Raw genomic sequence first — 18369 nt, forward strand, 5'->3', positions numbered from 1 at the left:
TTACAAAAATTGATATGTATATATTATTTATAACAGCTTTATTGAGCTACAATTTACCTACCTACAATTCAATGGTTTTAGTGTATTCACGGATATGCGCAACTATTTAGAATGTTTTTATCACCTCAAAAAGAAACTCTGTACTTCTTAGCTCTACACTTTCCTACCCCTAAATTGTCTCTATAGATTTGCTTGTTCTGAGCATTTCATTTAAATAGAATTTATAATATATGGTCTTTTGTGACTGGTTTCTTTTACTTAGCTTAATGTTTTTAAGGTTCATCCATGTTGTAACTAGCACCAATGCTTTATTCCTTTTTGCAGCCATATGTATTCCATTGTATGGATGTACCATGATTTTCTTATCCATTTATCAGTTGATAGATGGAGAGCTGATTTTCATTCTAGTAGGCAGTTAAGTTGGCTGGACTCAAACTCCAAACTCGCTCTCTTTCCTGCTAAATATATACAAATCTCACCTCAAAAATGTCCTCCTTTTTAGGATGGTTGTGATTCCAGTTTCTGCATGTTCGAGATTGCTCTCTAATGTCTACAAATAGCTCCTTTTATATTTTGTTCAGAATTTATAATATTTTTCTGTGTGAAGGTTAGCCAATACAATCTACTCCACTGTTATTGGATGCAGAACTCACAATGCCTTGCATTTCAATTCCCAATACAGCTTATGAAGCCTTCCATAGACTTATTTCCTTCAAGCCTCAAAAAACAGCTTCCTCTCCCAACTCCAGATAAATGTCTTCGGTAAACAGAGAATGCTAGTGATATTTACTCACTTCATCAATGTCAGCTAAGAAGGTGAATCTTGGAAACACAAATTTTAGAGCTGGAAAGGTCTATTGAGTGAGATTATTGCTGATGGAATTCAAGTGTCTATTCTTTACTCTTTACTCCTTACTATTGTGAAAGTTGCACTTCAAGACTTGAAATCAGCCCTTGTGATTGGGGAGCAAGCCTGGCCAGGGTGTCTATAAAATTCAGCCTTGCTCTTTTTAGATTTCCAGAGGAGGCTGTTATCCTGCCTCCCTAGTAAGGCAGAGGGAAGGAAGTACCGGCACCCCAAGTACCACCATTCTGTCTCCCACCTTTGGGACTTAAAAATAATAATTAAAATTACAATAAAATAATCATCAGATTAAAAACATCTCTGTGAAGACTTACCTCATCTTCTGTCCTGCCAAATCCTAGTTAGTCTTCAAAGCCTCTCCGTAGCCTTCTGAGAGTTCCATTAAGGAGTAGGACTATGTTGTAGGTAACAATTGTATTCCCATCCTATAAACATGCCTAGTACATAGTAGGCACCCAATAAGGGTTTATGCAACAGATATTTGAACAGCTGAGCATATGATCTGATGAGAAGAAAATCTTGTAATTCTGACGTTCTGTATGGCAATTCTGAATCTATTACTGGCTAGCTTTATTTCACTAATTAAAAATATTTCAGAATTTTTAATTCTGACCCTCCAGTTGAGAGTACAGTAGGAAATATCTAAGTGAAATTTTAAAAACCCTGAAAACTAAGTCCAAGTCATGAATAACTTTCAGGAATTAAAATAATTTCTACGTTGCTTTTTTTTTTTAACCTCTGCTGTAATTATTCTGGACCAAAGTATAAGGACACTAGGACACAAATCCTGCTCTTCCTGTTTATTCATGCATTAAAAGATTAAAATGCTGTTCTCACTCATAGGTGGGAATTGAACAATGAGAACCCTTGGACACAGGAAGGGGAACATCACACACCAGGGCCTGTCGGGGGGTGGGAGGCTCGGGGAGGGTTAGCATTAGGAGATATACCTAATGTAAATGACGAGTTAATGGGTGCAGCACACCAACATGGCACATGTATACATATGTAACAAACCTGCACGTTGTGCACATGTACCCTAGAACTTAACGTATAATAATAATAAAAAAAAGATTACAATACCATAGACAGTTACGTTTATCACAGCAACTAGATATACTTCGTGATTTAGAACAGAATAGAAAGCATCACAAATTATTGATAGCACACGATATAATTTGAATGGTGTCAGAGAAAAACATTTCAAAATAAAAATAAGAAGGTTCACTCATGTACTACTGTTTTGATTGTTTTTCTTTTTAAAAATGCAGATTATGTGGCGTCTCTGGGGAGACCTGTGGCTTCTCGGTATGCTCATGGTCTGTTTCCACAGTTGTACAGAGCGGAAGATGGCAGAGTATACAACGTAAGTCAGAGTTCCCTCAATGCACAGTCCTGTGACGTGGTGCTGACGTCACAACGAGGAGTGCGGCGTGGGGAGAGACTTGTGCTACTTGGCAGTGATGCAGCTGAGCCAAGCCCGTATTAGGCCGGGGGTTTTCTTTAGGCATTGGTAGGGTGATAAAAGTCATGGCCAAGGAAGGAAGTTTTTGATCCATTAGAAATTAGTGCAGAAAGCTCTTGATGAGAGATGAAAACCTTTGCACATTACCACTTTGTTTTGCTTTGAAAATAAAGGGAAAAACAATATGACAGAGATGATCTGAAAGCCAAGAGCCAACTGCCATTATCTGAGAGAAGCGTTAGGAATAGGGGCAGCATTTGCAGGTAGGAGAGGGAGCACCACCTCCGACCAGAGTCCTTTACTCCCAGCAGTTCAGCACCTGAGTCTCACGTCTCCTACACGTCAGGCCCTGTGCAGGCCCTCGCCAGCCACATGGAGCTCAAAGTCTGTTGGAGACACATGTCCCATCACGTCCATTTATGGGTATTTGTTCATGTCCGTGTACATCCATGTACCACCTGGACTACTGTCTCCTAATATTTAGAAAACTTAAATTACTTTTTTTGGTACTTTTTTTTTTTTGAGGAAATTTTTGTAGACCCTATCCTCGAATATGTCTTTCAGTTGTTTCCCCTCCTTCTCTTTCAGGAATGCCTGTAAGAGTTTGGGCTCTTTACATAATCTCGTATGTCTCAGAGGTTTCGTTCATTTTTTTAAATTCTTTTTTTCTTTTGAGACACGTTCTTGTTCTGTCACCGAGGCTGGAGTGCGGTGGTGTGATCATGGCTCACTGCAGGCTTGATCTCCGCGGTCCAAGCGATCCTCCCACCTCAACCCCCCAAGTAGTTGGGGCCACAGGCGTGTGCCACCACACCCAGCTGATTTTTGTATTTTTTGCAGACAGGGTCTCGCCATGTTGCCCAGGTTGGTCTTGAACTCCTAAGCTCAAGCAAACCGACTGCCTGGGCCTCCCACCTGCCTTGGCCTCGACCTCGACCTCATGCCTCAGATTACAGGTGTAAGGCACCATGCCTGGCCCTTTTTCTTTACTTTTGACTGCCTACATTGATTCAGAGGAGTGGTTCTTCAACTTTGAAGTTCTTTCCCCAGCTCGGTCTATTTTGTTGTTAATGATTTTAATGGTATTATGATATTTCTGTAGTGGATTGTTCAACTCCAAAAGTTCAGTTTGGTTCTTTCTTAATATGGCGATGTCATCCAATTCTTGGGTCATTTTACTGTTTTCCTTGGATTGGGTTTCCACCTTCTCCTGTATCTTTATGAGCTTTCTTGACGTCCAGATCCTGAATTCAGTGTCATTTCAGCCATTTCAATCCGGTTAAGAACCACTGCTGAAGAGCTAGTGCGATTGCTTGGAGGTAAGAGGACGCTCTAGACTGAGAGTTTCCCGAATTCTTGCACTGGTTCTTTCTCACCTGTGAAGGCTGATGTGTCTTCATCGTTTTAAGTTGCCATCCTTTGGATGGGCCTTTTTGTTTTTATGTTCTTTATTTCCCTTGAGGGTTTGACTGCGGTGCGAGTTGGGTATAGTTGATTGGCTTTGTTTCTGGATGCTTTCAGAGGGCCAAGGCGCAGCTCAGCATTCCTGGGCTGTATGCTGTCACCCTGGGGCCTAGGACTGGGCTGTGGCTTTGTCCTCTGGCCCCTTGAGGTCGAGCACTGGCTGTGCTGGGGCAGCCAATGTGCTACCAGGCTGCTGGCAGAAGCCTTCCATCAGGGGCCGCTGGCAATGCTCTGGTGGGGCAGCAGGGGGCCACGGGTAAAAATACCCTGAAGGGGTATTGGGGCTGCCCAGGAAACAGCAGAGAGCCTGGAGGGAAACTGTAAGAGGGACAGGCAGGTCATTCAGCCCTTGGAGAAACCTCCATGATGGGAATGGTAGGTTGCCTTCAGCTTGAAGATGTACCCACTACTTACTTTTTCCAAAGCTTAAATTACTTTTTTTTTTTTTTTTTTGAGATGGAGTTTTGCTCTGTTGCCCAGGCTGGAGGGCAGTGGTGCCATCTCAGCTCACTCTGTCTTCCAGGTTCAAGCGATTCTCCAGCCTTGGCCTCCCAAGTAGCTACAGGTGTGCACCACCGTATCCAGCTAATTTTTGTATTTGTAGTAGAGATGGGGTTTCACCACTTTGGCCAGGCTGGTCTCGAACTCCTGACCTCAGGTGATTTGCCCACCTTGGCCTCCCAGAGTCCTGGGATTACAGGCATGAGCCACCATGCCCGGTCCAGCTTAAATTACTTTTTAAACTAAGCCTGGTCCTAAGCAATACTGTGTGTGGAATCTTGAGTTTGATGTGCTAAGTGTATTTTTTATCTGAACCACATTAAAATCAATGCCGAACTCTTAAAAACATCTCTCCCTTTACCTTCAAAACCCACCCCCACATTCCCTGTGCTGTGCCCACCCTGGCTTCTGTGTTGTAGCAGCAGCTGTGGATGCTGGTGAAGGAGTTGGTAATTCTGTCTTAAGGGGCCAGGAGAAGCCTCCAAGAAGTGATGCTGGAGCTTGAGGAATGAGCTTGAGAGACACATGGGACAGGGAAGGAAGGAGCCTGAGCCAAGGCACAAAAATGTGGAAGGAGGTGATGTGGTCTGAAAGCACATTTTCCAAGATAAAGTACTGTATCTTCTTTTAAAATGTGCCCCGAGTAAGAATCCCTAAGCCTCGCTGGAAGGTGACAGCTTCCACCTTTAAACACGGGGCTTGCAACTTAACTCACACCCGGCCAATCAGATGGTCAAAAGCGCTCACTAAAATGCTAATTAGGCAAAAACAGAAGGTAAAGGCATAGCCAATCATCTGTTGCCTGAGAGCACAGCGGGAGGGACAATGATCGGGATATAACCCAGGCATTCCAGCCGGCAGCGGCTCCCCTCTTTGGGTCCCCTCCTTTTGTATGGGAGGTCTGTTTTCACTCTGTTAAATCTTGCAACTGCAAAAATAAAATAAATAAAATAAAATAAAATAAAATAAAAGTGCTTTGCCACAGAATAGGGCACATTTTTTTCTTGTTCCTTTTCTATGTCTTCTATTGCCTCTCTACCTCCTGAAAGGCCTTGCACAGTGTGTCTGATCTATGTGAAGGATGGTTTATTTGCACATACAAGAAACTTCCTGCAAGTCCGTGTCACCACTTGGGGGCAGCCCAAAGGCTGTTGGTAGCAGCAGTGAGTGATCAGGTGGTCCAGGTGCAGGGCAGCTTCTCCCGAGAGAGGAGGGCGTGAGGACAAAGGTCACGAGCAGAAGGATGTGTAGCCGGGATGGCATCCCTTAGAGGAAGCCAGGAAGGTGTGCTGGCATGTTCAGTAGCATTTTCGAGATGTTATATTTAGGAAAACATTTTAGTGAGACATTACTTTCCATCTGCCTTTGTTGGTCTTTTCTTCTACCTAATTGCTTTCTTCCTTTCTTTTTTTTTTTTTTTTTAAAAACAGTCTTGCTGTCTCCCAGGCTGGAGTGCAGTGGTGCGATCTTGGCTCACTGCAAGCCCCGCCTCCCGGGTTCACGCCATTCTCCTGCCTCAGTCTTCTACCTAATTTCTTAAGAGGGTCCTGGGCTTTTTCTGATAAAGGTAATCAGGATTTAAAAGCTAATACTCTAATCTGTAACTGTAAAGATAAAACATAATCTGGAAAGATTTCTTTTAAGGACTGCTGTATTTTGAATAGATCACATCATCATTTCTTCTGTGGATAATCCAAGGGTTTTTCAGTTGAAAAACTGGAACATTTTCTCCTGGATTCTGTAGCGTTTGGAGGATCATTGATAACATTGTTATCAGTGCACAGTTCTCAGTGGCAGCACTGTGGTTCAAGTGACTTATTTTCATGTTGTTTTATTGTTTTTGTCTTTTATTTTCATTAAGCTGACAGCTAAGTCAGAACTGATTTATCAGTTTGTGGAACATTTAACACAAGCTGTGGAGAGCTACAAGCAGCGAATGGACTGGCTCACCAGCAAAAGCCGGCAGATTTTTGGTGTCATCCTGGAACAGTGCATCACCATAGTGCTGGATTTTGGCTGCATTCAGGAGCGGGAGCTTGGTCTGTGCCGAGAGGCTCTAACAATGGTTCTCCAGGAGCAGGTGGCTCATGTAACCAAGTTCAATATCATACGGTGAGTTCCCATAGGAAGGGAGTGTTTTAGTGAAACTTCATAGGAATTTGTACATATTTGGAATTAAGTAGCACAGCTGACACAGTTCTCTCTCTGGTGAGGGAAGAGGCATTATCTTACACTTTCCTGGAAGATGTAATTTCAGCAGCAATCCCACAGTGAATAAATCTTAGGAACTTTTATCTTCTTTGCACAGGGTGTCTTAGCTTTCACCTTAAAAGAGATTTAGAAACAGGCATTTCTTCCGTGCATGGGAAGGTTAAAATATAAGAATATGAGTTATGGCAAATGTGTATTTAAGGTCATAAATCTCTTCATTCATTTTAGCTTTTAACTTGGGTCATGAATTCGAAGGTCACTAATTTCACTGATTTTCCAGACTGAAGTTGCAACTCAAGTTGACCTCCCTATAAGTTGACCCCTTTCACCAGAACAACAGGTGGCTGGCTTTACGGAATTTCCCATATTTCAGAGTTTTCATAACCAATTATTTATGGATTCTTGGATTCAAGAGAATTTGGACCTCAGCACTAACTTCTCATCTGGAAAAGTGATTGCACCTCCCTGACAAAAAACATCTGGATAAGGGTTGGGGAAGGATGTACCTGATTCAGTTTTTCTGGTTTTAATCAAATACTTTCAGCTAAATAGAGGACATCTCTGGGGACAATGCCTAATTATGTTCTATCTAGATTCCTGTTTCTGTCACAGGCATATTACTGAAGGAATTAAGTACTTAAGTCTGCAAAGCTTTTGCTTTCTTGGAAACCTCTGTACAACGTAGATGCCACTCAGCCAGATCCTCTACCCAGGAAGCACACAGCAGACATGAGTGTGAGCCAGCCCTGCTTCTGGTGGCGGGCCATGGGGGCAATTGATAATTGCAAATAAATTGAGATGATTCAAATGGCTCTTCTTTTTTTTGGAGTTGCGGGTTCTACCAGTCATGTACAAGCCCAAACGAAATGGTTTTACCAAATTGTCTCAGGATTTAAAAGCCAATACTCTGCTGAACTCAAAACAATAGCAGTATTAATAGAAAAGAAGGCAGCCCATGGGAATCTTTCAGGGCAATGAAAACAATGTCATGAAGGAATTGGACATAAAATTTTAGAGTAATAGAATTGCTGGTGATTTGCAAATCTTAATAGAGTAATAGAATTGCTGGTGATTTGCAAATACTGTGAATTATTATAAATTTACTGTTCAAAGAAGCCAGCTACATATACATTTGCCTGTTTATGAAAAATAACTTCTCTTAATGTTTTAAAAGACTTATTGTTAATTGTTACCTTTCTGTTTCTCATGTAAACATTGTTTTTCCTAGTCAGCACGGCTTACAGAAGATAGTGGTGGTTTGGGAACCTGTCTTAAACAGCTTGCTGGTTTTGTTGGTAACATCAGAGGGCTGGGAGCTATGATTTCTTTCTTTTTCGGCTCTAGAGATGGATGTTGGAGGCTTGCTGCTCATGGCTGTGAGACGGAGGGTTGGCATCCCCAGTAGCATGGATCACTGCCCCGTGACCACTCCATGTGATCCCTTTCAGGGTTTCTCAAGAGCCTGTGAAGTGGCAGGAAAATGCTACTCCTGTGACCAAACAGTCCATAGCTGCTGCCATCAACTGGGTTGAGACACTGACTGTTGAACTGACTGCGAGCGAGGTTGGCTGCCTGGATGCTCTGCTGGAAGCCGGGAAAGACAAGACTGTAAGTACGTGTCCATGGCTGGCCCCAGGCCATGGAGGTGGTTTCCAGCTTAACTCTTCACATTCAGTGACTTTACACAGCCCTTCAGCTGATCTTAGGCCCCTCCCAGCAGGATCCGACAGAGATCCCATCAGGCACTGATGGTGATGGCATATCTGGAACAACCCAAATGAGGCCCCTGAATACCCGTCCCCTGAACCTGGCTAGGCTCCCTCTGTGGGGTGACTGGGGATGAACCTGGCTGGGCTCCCTCTGTGGGGTGACTGGGGATGCAGGGTAGACCCTTGTTTAGCCAGTGTCGGGAGAGCCAAGTGCGACTCACACCCACCGAGCATCAAGAAAGGACAGGAGTGAGGCCATAGTTGTGCATCTCTGCCATATTAACTTCACTCTTGCTCTCCTGCCAATTAGATCGGTCAGTCTGTCTCTTACGGGGAGGAGAGAGAGATTGGAAGACTCCTCATAGAACCCTGAGGATGAGGAAATAGGGTTTTCCCAGCATCCACATTCTGAATCTTTTCTAGTTCGTCTTCTTCACAGATGGATCTGTCATTAGTCGTATACTTTCCAAGGTGAAGTGCATGGAAGCTGATGACTCCATCCATGTTTGGATGTCAATGTATTGACATGAATTTTGATAGGGACCTTTTGGAAATAAAGCTTTACCTGGAAGAAGTGATTAGATGGTGGTGTGTTATGTCTCTTTGAGCCACAGGGTCTGTGTTTCTGGGAATGACTCTAGTGATGGGAGGGTTGGGGCAGTGGCAAGCCAGTGGAGACACAGTCTGGGCAGGTGGGGTCCTTTGGCCAGCCTTGACTCCCTGTGGGAAGGTCTGCTTGCCTTTGGACACAGTTACTTATCAGTTACGTGTTTCCTCCACTGGGGAAGCCTGGGGTTTCTGAAGGTTTCAAGCTTTACCCAGCTGCATCAAGAAGTCCATTGTTGGAGAAAGAAGCCACATGTTGGCATCTTGAAAGATAGCCCCCAGCAGTCACTGGCCTGTGTTTACCAATACTGAGGGTGATGGTTTGTAATTGGAAACACATTGTTTTTCCTTCCAAGGCCAAAGGAACAAATGTTTTCCATCAAGGAAGAACCAGATACAAGCTACTTTGTTCCTTGGTCCTTTGAGTTTGTTTTAACATCTGTAAAATTTCAAGTGTCTGGACACCTTAATAAGCATTCAAAAAAATGGAACATTTCCCAGGCTCAGGGTGTGTGTGCATGAGCCTGTGCACACTGTGCATTTCCCAGGCTCGGTGTGTGTGTGCGCGTGGTCCTGTGCACACTGTCCATTTCCCAGGCTCGGGGTGTGTGCGCGTGGTCCTGTGCACACTGTCCATTTCCCAGGCTCGGGGTGTGTGTGCATGAGCCTGTGCACACTGTGCATTTCCCAGGCTCGGTGTGTGTGTGCGCGTGGTCCTGTGCACACTGTCCATTTCCCAGGCTCGGGGTGTGTGCGCGTGGTCCTGTGCACACTGTCCATTTCCCAGGCTCGGGGTGTGTGCGCGTGGTCCTGTGCACACTGTCCATTTCCCAGGCTCGGGGTGTGTGTGCATGAGCCTGTGCACACTGTGCATTTCCCAGGCTCGGTGTGTGTGTGCGCGTGGTCCTGTGCACACTGTGCATTTCCCAGGCTCGGTGTGTGTGTGCGCGTGGTCCTGTGCACACTGTCCATTTCCCAGGCTCGGGGTGTGTGCGCGTGGTCCTGTGCACACTGTCCATTTCCCAGGCTCGGGGTGTGTGCGCGTGGTCCTGTGCACACTGTCCATTTCCCAGGCTCGGGGTGTGTGTGCATGAGCCTGTGCACACTGTGCATTTCCCAGGCTCGGTGTGTGTGTGCGCGTGGTCCTGTGCACACTGTGCATTTCCCAGGCTCGGTGTGTGTGTGCGCGTGGTCCTGTGCACACTGTCCATTTCCCAGGCTCGGGGTGTGTGCGCGTGGTCCTGTGCACACTGTCCATTTCCCAGGCTCGGGGTGTGTGCGCGTGGTCCTGTGCACACTGTCCATTTCCCAGGCTCGGGGTGTGTGTGCATGAGCCTGTGCACACTGTGCATTTCCCAGGCTCGGGGTGTGTGCGCGTGGTCCTGTGCACACGGTCCATTTCCCAGGCTCGGGGTGTGTGCGCGTGGTCCTGTGCACACTGTCCATTTCCGGGGTGTGTGTGCGTGGTCCTGTGCACATGGTCCATTTCCCAGGCTCGGGGTGTGTGCGTGGTCCTGTGTACATGGCTGTCCTCTTTGTCTATGAACCTGGCTGACTGTGGCCCCCTGATCTAACTGCAGGATCCCCCAGTGACCCTGCCTTTCTGTTTCGTGCCTCTCCTTTGTCTGGGGTTCATTCCTATCCCAGGAAGTAAGGAACAATTCAGTGAGTTCCACGGAAGACCTATGGAAGAAAAGGAACCAAGAAAGAAGCTCCCAGGCACTGATCATCAAATGCAGCCTGGAAGCTTTTGAGAAGAGACCGTGGAGCAGCACAGGCAAGGCCTGCACAGACCGCTGTGCCCCTCTGCCCACAGCCTCGATCTGGGGGTGGTCTCAAGGAAAATTCTAGTAAATGCAACTGCCTTGCATATAAAAATGCCATGTCCTATGTTTTATGAAGAGTTAAAAACCACGTGTGTGGCAGGGGCTGGGGGGAGTGGGTTCCCATAAGTCCTGCTTCTCTGCTCCATGCCTGTCATGCCCGTCCCAGTGAGTTCCGAATTCATCCACATGGCTGCTGTTTGCTCTGAAGAGAAAAGATGGAAGGCTTAAGGAATTTTTTGAACAGCAAATATAAACCCCAGACTGTTCCTACTGATGACAGCCTGCCGCAGGCCAGTGCCTCCCTGCATGAGCGGGTGCTGAGAGGAGCCAGGAAAGTGGGCGTTGTCTTGTGCCCACAAATTAACATGCAAGTCCGGTTTCCGTACCAAGTCCGCATGAAGAGTAGGGCTGAACCACACGCTTGGTCATGGAGAAGGAAGATGTCCAGAGAGGCTCCTGGCCCCCTCCAGGTGCAGGCTTTGTAACCACCGCGGGCCAGGAAGACTGAAACAGGAAGCAACGAGCCTTGAGGTCTAAGTAGAGCACGTGCAGTGGGAGGTCTGTTGAAATACTGGCTCTACTCACAGCACTCGAAGAGCACTATTGATAGATGCATTACTGTTGCGTCCCATGAAAAGGAACCTGGCTCATGGGGAGGGCAGCACGTGGGGTCCTGGGGACATGTTTGGTGGTTGAGGGGGTTGACATCCTCAGAGACTGGGTGTGTGGACCGGCACAGCGATTCTGCTCTTCAGTAGCCCTGGTCCAGGACATGCATCTTTGGAAATTAGTAGCTTCCCAGGCCTTACGAGGAAGGGTGGTGTACAGGATGAAAGGGAAGGCTGTTTACCCAGAGCCCTCGTTCTAAGCTGCCTAAGAAGACTGAGGGGCTTTGCTTCTCTGCCGGGACAAGGCCATCTACCCAGAAGACACCTGCATTTCTGATTCTGTTCTCAGCCTCTCTTCCATCCATCTGCTGGCGCACATCTGTTTAGTTTTTGGTTTCTTTTAATCAGATTTCCTGGGAGACCAAGTGAGTGGATTAAAGACAGACCCGCATGATTTCATAAAGAACCTTCACTGCCGGACTGAAAGCCAAAGTCTTGGCCACATTAATCCATGGCCCTGGCAGTTCATTTATTTCCTTGAAGTGGTTCAGGCAGGCATCAGATCTTTTCGTTTTTGTGTCTCTGATGCCTAACGAGGGCTCTATAAATGCTTGTTGAACAGTGAAGTGTCGGAAAAGAAATAATTTTGATATTCTTCAGTTTGAGGGGAAGATGTGGGTCTCATTTCCAAGCTATGGCATAGATCTGAGTTTTGTGAATTGAAGGGAGATGGTCTGTGTGGGACTGAACAGGTGAATTTACTGAGACTTGCAGGACCCTGGTGAGGATGGCAGGTGGGGACAGAGACCCTGAAACCTGGGAGGCCAGAAAGTCGGTGGTGGTCAAGGGTCTTAGGAGGGATCTGAGAGGTGAACTAGATCTGTACCATGGTGACAGTGACCACCATGGAGGGAATCAGAAGATCAAATGGGCTGAGACAGCAGAGGGCTCCCACAGGTACAGGGGGATTTGGAGATCAGATCCAAGGTCTGGAGTTGGCCGGAAATGTTGCAGTGTTCAAAGGTGTACACAGAACGAGACAGAATTTTGCTGGATCTTTCCCTGCTGTTCTGGTTGACTTTCTTTTTGCTCTTTGAAGAGTGAAGATTTTTGTACCTGGAAGCCTCGGGAATGAGAGCACAGACTCTGGCCCGCAGAGCAGAGGGCAGTCAGAGTAGAAGCACACACTCCTAGTCTGTTTGTTTCTTCCCCCAAAAGCCGCAGCTAGGAAGACGTCAAGGACTCTTTGGCGGGGCAGAATGCATGTTACTGTGTGAAGCTGCAGAATGAATGGCCCAGATAGAATAAGGAATTTCAAGTGAAAACATAAAGGCTCCTCCCTACGTGATGTAGCATGAAGTGGCAAGAGCTTTTGACTCCCTCTAAAGTAGCGGAATGGAACTCATGTATGTTATCAAATTCGGTGCAAATCAGCATTTAGGGAAATGTGGTCGGTGAGGAAGCTGCTCCTGGACTGAAGGCTGCTACTGAGCCTCAGGACTGGCCTTTGCCTTCAAGGAGCTCAAATACGCTGGTTAGGGGAGCAGATTCCCATGAGGATAACTCCCTTAAGCCACATGACCGCCTGGTCCCAACTTTTGGTCAGTGATGTTGGTATTGGGGGTAGGAGCCTGAACCCTTGGATGGTGAGGTAACCACAGAAGTGAAAAAAGTACCTGTCCGGGGCCACCTTCTGTTGCTTGCTCTTATTTTCAGAATTCTGGGGCTCACATTCATCTCTAACAGGTGACCAGCCTTGCCACGAACAGCACAGCATAGCTGTGGACAGCAAGGGCAGGGCTTGTGGGGCCAGGCAGCCTAGGCTTACCAGCTCCAAGGCCAACTCAGTTTTCCTTTCCAAGCCTCAGTTTCTTCATCTGTAAACTGGGCATGGTAATAATTCATGCTCCACAGGACTGTTGTACAGAGTGAAATAATCCATTTTAGTTTATCATCCCAAATAGCCAACAGTTTGAAAGCCATGTTGCTTTAAGAGGCATTTTGCCAGTTTGATGGCAGACAGGAATAGGTAGCATATGTATCCTCCTCTCTGTTTTTCTAAGTGTCATCGCGTGAGCAGAAAGGAGAGGCAGAAAGACTGTGTGCAGGAGAGTGAGGGGGATACGTGGTCCCAATGTAAAGCATGTCCCAGGAAATCTGTACTACAGAGTTGACTGAAAATGTATACTATTAAGAAGCCTAGTACTGAACTTAATGAATAGTGAATAATATCATAACCTTAGTAAAGGAAAAGAAATCCTGACTCACTGTTGGCTACAGCAATTTTCAGTTTGATGAAATCTCAAGGGAACAACATTTCTGCACAAGAACTTCAGGTTTTCGGATTATTGCCAGAGCAAAGAAGCTGAGTTTACATGACGTGTCTTGGACGTGTGTGGTGTCAGGAGCGGCTGACAGGCCACCTCGAGATGTGTGTCCTCACCTCCCTCTTCATCTGACCAACCCTGGAAAATACTCTGCGTCTGCTCCTCTGTCTCAGGCCATGTGTCATTTAGATCCTTGCAACAGGATGAACCTGTCCCCATGCTAAACTTGGGCACTGACGCAACTGGAAAACTCGGATAAATAATAGGCCTGCTAAGTGGAAGCCATTTAAATGCATCTCCCACAAGGTCATGCATCAGACCAGGAAAAGAGTGAAAAACCGAACGCATCTGCTGGAAGAGCAGTATTGGATGGCTATAACGAATCCAGAGAAGTTGGTTTCTTCCTTCTTTCAGGGTTTTTCTTGTTTCCAGTTTGCTGACTTGAGGAAATTTACAATATTCCTCAGTCTTTTACTGCTCCATTGGTACTTTTTAGAATCAGGAAGCTGATGTTGAAAGGCCTGAGAGAAAGAGGCCTGGGAGGGGCTGGGGCTTTCTGTGCCTCGGTGGTGGAGGGATGGTCCTCGGGTGGCCTGATCTCAGCTCTCACTCTGTCCTTCTCCTAAGTCTGGGCCCCACCCACTGCCTCCCACCCTCATCTCTTCCACCTCCTTGGCACAGTCTGCTCCATCTGCTGCAGGCAGAGCACCCCAACCAACTAGAAATCAACCATGAGGACACCCACCACCCCCACCTCCCCGGCCAGGTGTGTTTAAGGCCTGGGATAGACGTTGCGGTGAGGCCATTTGTTGACTATCTTCAGCTCATCGGGATTTGGGATTAGAGCAAGGAGAAGGTCATGAATCCTAAAGGGAGGGTGATGTCTATTTATCCCCTAACACAATACATTTGCTGGGGTTTCTTCCCCGGTTATGTGTGGACACAGTCCATCGAGACATTTTTAGGGCAGGTTGAGAGGATACAGATTCCTGGCTCTCCTTGGGTTTTTTACTTTCTGAGATGTATAGAAATGCACACATAGTTGGAAGTCATCCTGTTTCAATTCTGTCATGAATAATAAACTGCATTATCTCCGTTTTTACAAGGGAAGACACTGAAGTTAGGTCAGTTGCCTGAGGTGACAGAGCTCCCGGGTGGCAGGGGCGGGGAGCACTGCAGAAGCACCGTCCTGGGAGGAGCGAGGGTGGCGGGGCTGCCACAGGGCGGGAGGAGCGGCTGCCCTGAGATAGAGAGTTCTCTATCTCTCAATTCAGCAGGTGGCACTTCTCTGGGATTGTCTGCTTATCGGGGGAGGTGTGCATCTTCCAGAATCACTGGTTTAAGTGGGGTGTGTGTGTGTGTGTCCTGACATGGGGGTTGCTTATTCTCCCGTTCTTCTCATGTACTGGTTTGGTGGCAAGAGGCAGGGCACTGCAGGCGGACCTGGCATCTGACCAGCTATGCACAGTCAGGACAGCCGCACCCTAGCCCCAGGCGTGTGAGTCCCTGCTGAGGTGAGCCCAGAGGTGGAGCCAGCTGGGGATGTGCCCTCCTTTCCACATTCTGCCTCAGACAGAGGACGCATGAGTTTGCATTGTAGGATTCTGGCGCTGCCATGGGAGGTGGCAGATAAGCTTCCTGCCTGCAGGGGCTGTGCCAGTCCTTCCTTCATTGCTTGACTTGAAAATCAACACTGCGATATATTTGTGGCCCAGAGGAAGTTCTCCAGATCTGCCAACCATATTATTCTCATGCCATACCCAAGACAATAGCCACTGTTGAGAGACTTTCTTGGCACCACACCTTGAATATCTCACTTCCTGACTGGCCCTGATGTCCTCAGAAAACCCTGGGCAGGGCTGCTTTCTTTCTGCCCATTTTTTTAAAGAGGTCATTTTGTAGAAAGGGTATTACTGATGAGTCTAGTACCAAGCTAGGGCATGTCAGGGAGATAAACCGTTGGCACCACTGTTTTGCAGATTGAATCCATTTACTACTTTGTGGTGGGGGATGTTCCTGAAGAATCCAAGGAGCTTCTCCTCCAGAGGGCCTTGGAGATCCCGTATCCAGTCTACACAGTGTCCTTCAATGCCAGAAGAGAAGACACTATAGCTTTCCTAAAGGATCTGAGTGCCAAGACCCACAGCAGGTAGGCAGAAAATGTGCTCTTGAGTGACAGCAAGTGGGTTGCCTGCTCACACAGGATCAACAGTGGGTCTTGCATTCTTCATGGCTTTAACCAATCTATTGCTGTGTTCTCCTCTTCCCAGTGTAGTATCTAGTCTCTCTGCATCTTTTCTTCTCCATCCTGTATTAATCATGCCTTTCTGTTTTCTGCAGTTCTGATCCTTTGACCTCTTGGTGCCTTGCTGGTCCAGGAGACCCCGTCCCTCGTAGGGCTAGCCAGTTCCTAGAGATAGCAAATTACTCACTAGGGTGGACTTTCATATGCAAACCAGCCAGAGCCCACACTGCCAGTCCAGGCTCTCTCACTTAGAACCACTGTTCTCTACCCTAATCACTCCAGGCCCATGCACCGGAAAACTTGGGACAGCCCTTACACCCCAGAGACCACAGAAATTATTCAAATAATTCAAATAGCCAATCCTAAGCCTGCTTACCCTTCCTCTCCTGTTCCTTCCCTTGGAAGCCACACTAAAGGTCCTCACCTACCTTTCCCCTCACTCCCTCTGCCTTCCGGCTGACCCGGTGCTTCCCTGTGTGGCCTGCATGGCACGCTGTGCCCCTCTCTCCTCCTGGGAACTGGGCTAGTCAGCTTGGGCTGCCATAAAAAGTTGCCACAGGCTGAGTGGCTTAAACAAGTATTTATTTCTTACAGTTCTAGAGGCTGGGAAGTACTAGGTGAAGATGAATTCAGTTTCTGGTGAGGGCTCTCTCCCCACCTTGTAGGCAGCTGCCTTCTCACTCTGTCCTCACATGGTGGGGGGGGGAGAGAGAGAGAGAGAGAGAGAGAGAGCACTCACTGGTGTCTCTTCCTCTTCCTATAAGGTCACTCATCCTATAGAATCAGGGCCCTGCCCTATGACCCCCTTTAACCTTTATTACCTCCTTGGTAACTTTTATTAACTCCTGTTCTATCTCCAAAGAGAGTCACATTGGGAATTAGGGCTTCAACATGGGAATTTTTTTGGCTTGGGGTTGGGGGAGCACAGTTCAGTCCATAGGGGAACCCTGAGTAACAAACTATCTTTTCAGTGGCAGTAGGCTCCTTATCTGTTGACCTCACAATACCCGAATAACAATAAAACCTGGATTTTAAAACACATGCCCCCACACCCTGGGTCTGTGTGTGTGTGTAAGTTTAGGTTTCTTGTGGAGAAAGACCAGCTACTTCTGTGGTTACAAGGAGAATTATAAAATCCTTTCCTAAGTTCTCCTTGAAATGGGTACAGGGTCTTCCCAGAGCACTTGTTCTTTAAATATTTTTAAATTGATACATATTTGTGCATGTTTATAGAGCCCGTGCGATATTCTGTTGCATGCTTAGCATGTGGAACGATCAAGTCGGGATTTAGGATGCCCATCAGCTTATTTATCATTTCTATGTGTTGGGAACATCTTAAGTCCCTTCTTCCAGCTATTGTGAAATATAAAATACACTGTTGCTAACTATAGCCTACTTTACCATTGGAACGTTAGAACCTTCTCCTTCTATCTCACTGTATGTTTGTACCCGTTAACCAACCTGTTTTTATCCCACTAATCCTCGCACCTTTCCCAGCCACTGGTATTTGTCATTCTACTCTCATCTCCATGAGATCAACTTTTCCAACTCCTACCCATGAGTCAGAACATGTGATATTTGTCTTTTTATACGTGGCTTACGTCCTGTAATATGATGACCTCCAGTTCCATCCATGTTGCTGCAAATGACAGAATTTCCTTCTTTTTGTGGCTGAAGAATATTTATCATGTATGTACCACCTTTCTTTATCCGTTCACTCGTTGACAGACACTTAGGTTGATTCTATATCTTGGCTATTGTGAGTAAGGCTGTCATAAACACAGGGTGCAGATATCCCTTTGATATGCTGACTTCCTTTTCTTTGGGTAAATACCCGGTAGTGGGATTGTTGGATTGTATGGTAGTTCTATTTTCAGTTTTTTGAGAAATCTCCATACTCTTTCCTATAATGGCTGTACTAATTTACATTGCCACCAGCAATTTATGAGACTTCCTGTCATGCGCATCCGTGTGAAGAGACCACCAAACAGGCTTTGTATGAGCAATAAAGCTTTTTAATCACCCGGGGGCAGCGGGCTGAGTCTGAAAAGAGAGTCAGCGAAGGGAGATGGGGTGGGGCCGTTGTGTAGGATTTGGGTAGGTAAAGGAAAATTACAGTCAAAGGGGGTTGTTCTCTGGCAGGCAGGGGTGTGGGATCACAAGGTGCTCAGTGGGGGAGCTTTTGAGCCAGGATGAGCCAGGAAAAGGAATTTCACAAGGTAATGTCATCAGTTAAGGCAGGAACCGGCCATCTGGATGTGTACGCACAGGTCACAGGGGATATGATGGCTTAGCTTTGGCTCAGAGGCCTGACATTCTTGTCTTCTTATATTAATAAGAAAAATAAAACAAAATAGTGTTGAAGTGTTGGGGCAGCAAAAATTTTTGGGGGATAGTATGGAGAGATAATGGGCGATGTTTCTCAGGGCTGCTTCAAGCGGGATTAGGGGCGGCGTGGGAACCTAGAGTGGGAGAGATGAAGCTGAAGGAAGATTTTGTGGTAAGAGGCGATATTGTGGGGTTGTTAGAAGGAGCAGTTGTC

The 18369-nt window shown here is 46.5% G+C and overlaps 1 protein-coding gene across 1 annotated transcript in view; it reads left to right on the forward strand.

Annotated features, from left to right (window-relative positions):
• VWA3B (von Willebrand factor A domain containing 3B) overlaps positions 1 to 18369 on the forward strand; it is a 233261-nt gene that overhangs the window by 25207 nt on the left and 189685 nt on the right. The window contains exons 3-6 of the mRNA XM_008008091.3: positions 2137 to 2231; positions 6157 to 6407; positions 7955 to 8114; positions 15562 to 15731. Coding sequence (XP_008006282.3) covers positions 2137 to 2231; positions 6157 to 6407; positions 7955 to 8114; positions 15562 to 15731 — 676 coding nt within the window. The remainder of the gene's footprint in view (positions 1 to 2136; positions 2232 to 6156; positions 6408 to 7954; positions 8115 to 15561; positions 15732 to 18369) is intronic.

Source organism: Chlorocebus sabaeus, chromosome 14, assembly GCF_047675955.1.
Source record: "Chlorocebus sabaeus isolate Y175 chromosome 14, mChlSab1.0.hap1, whole genome shotgun sequence".
NCBI classification, from domain to species: Eukaryota; Metazoa; Chordata; class Mammalia; order Primates; family Cercopithecidae; genus Chlorocebus; species Chlorocebus sabaeus.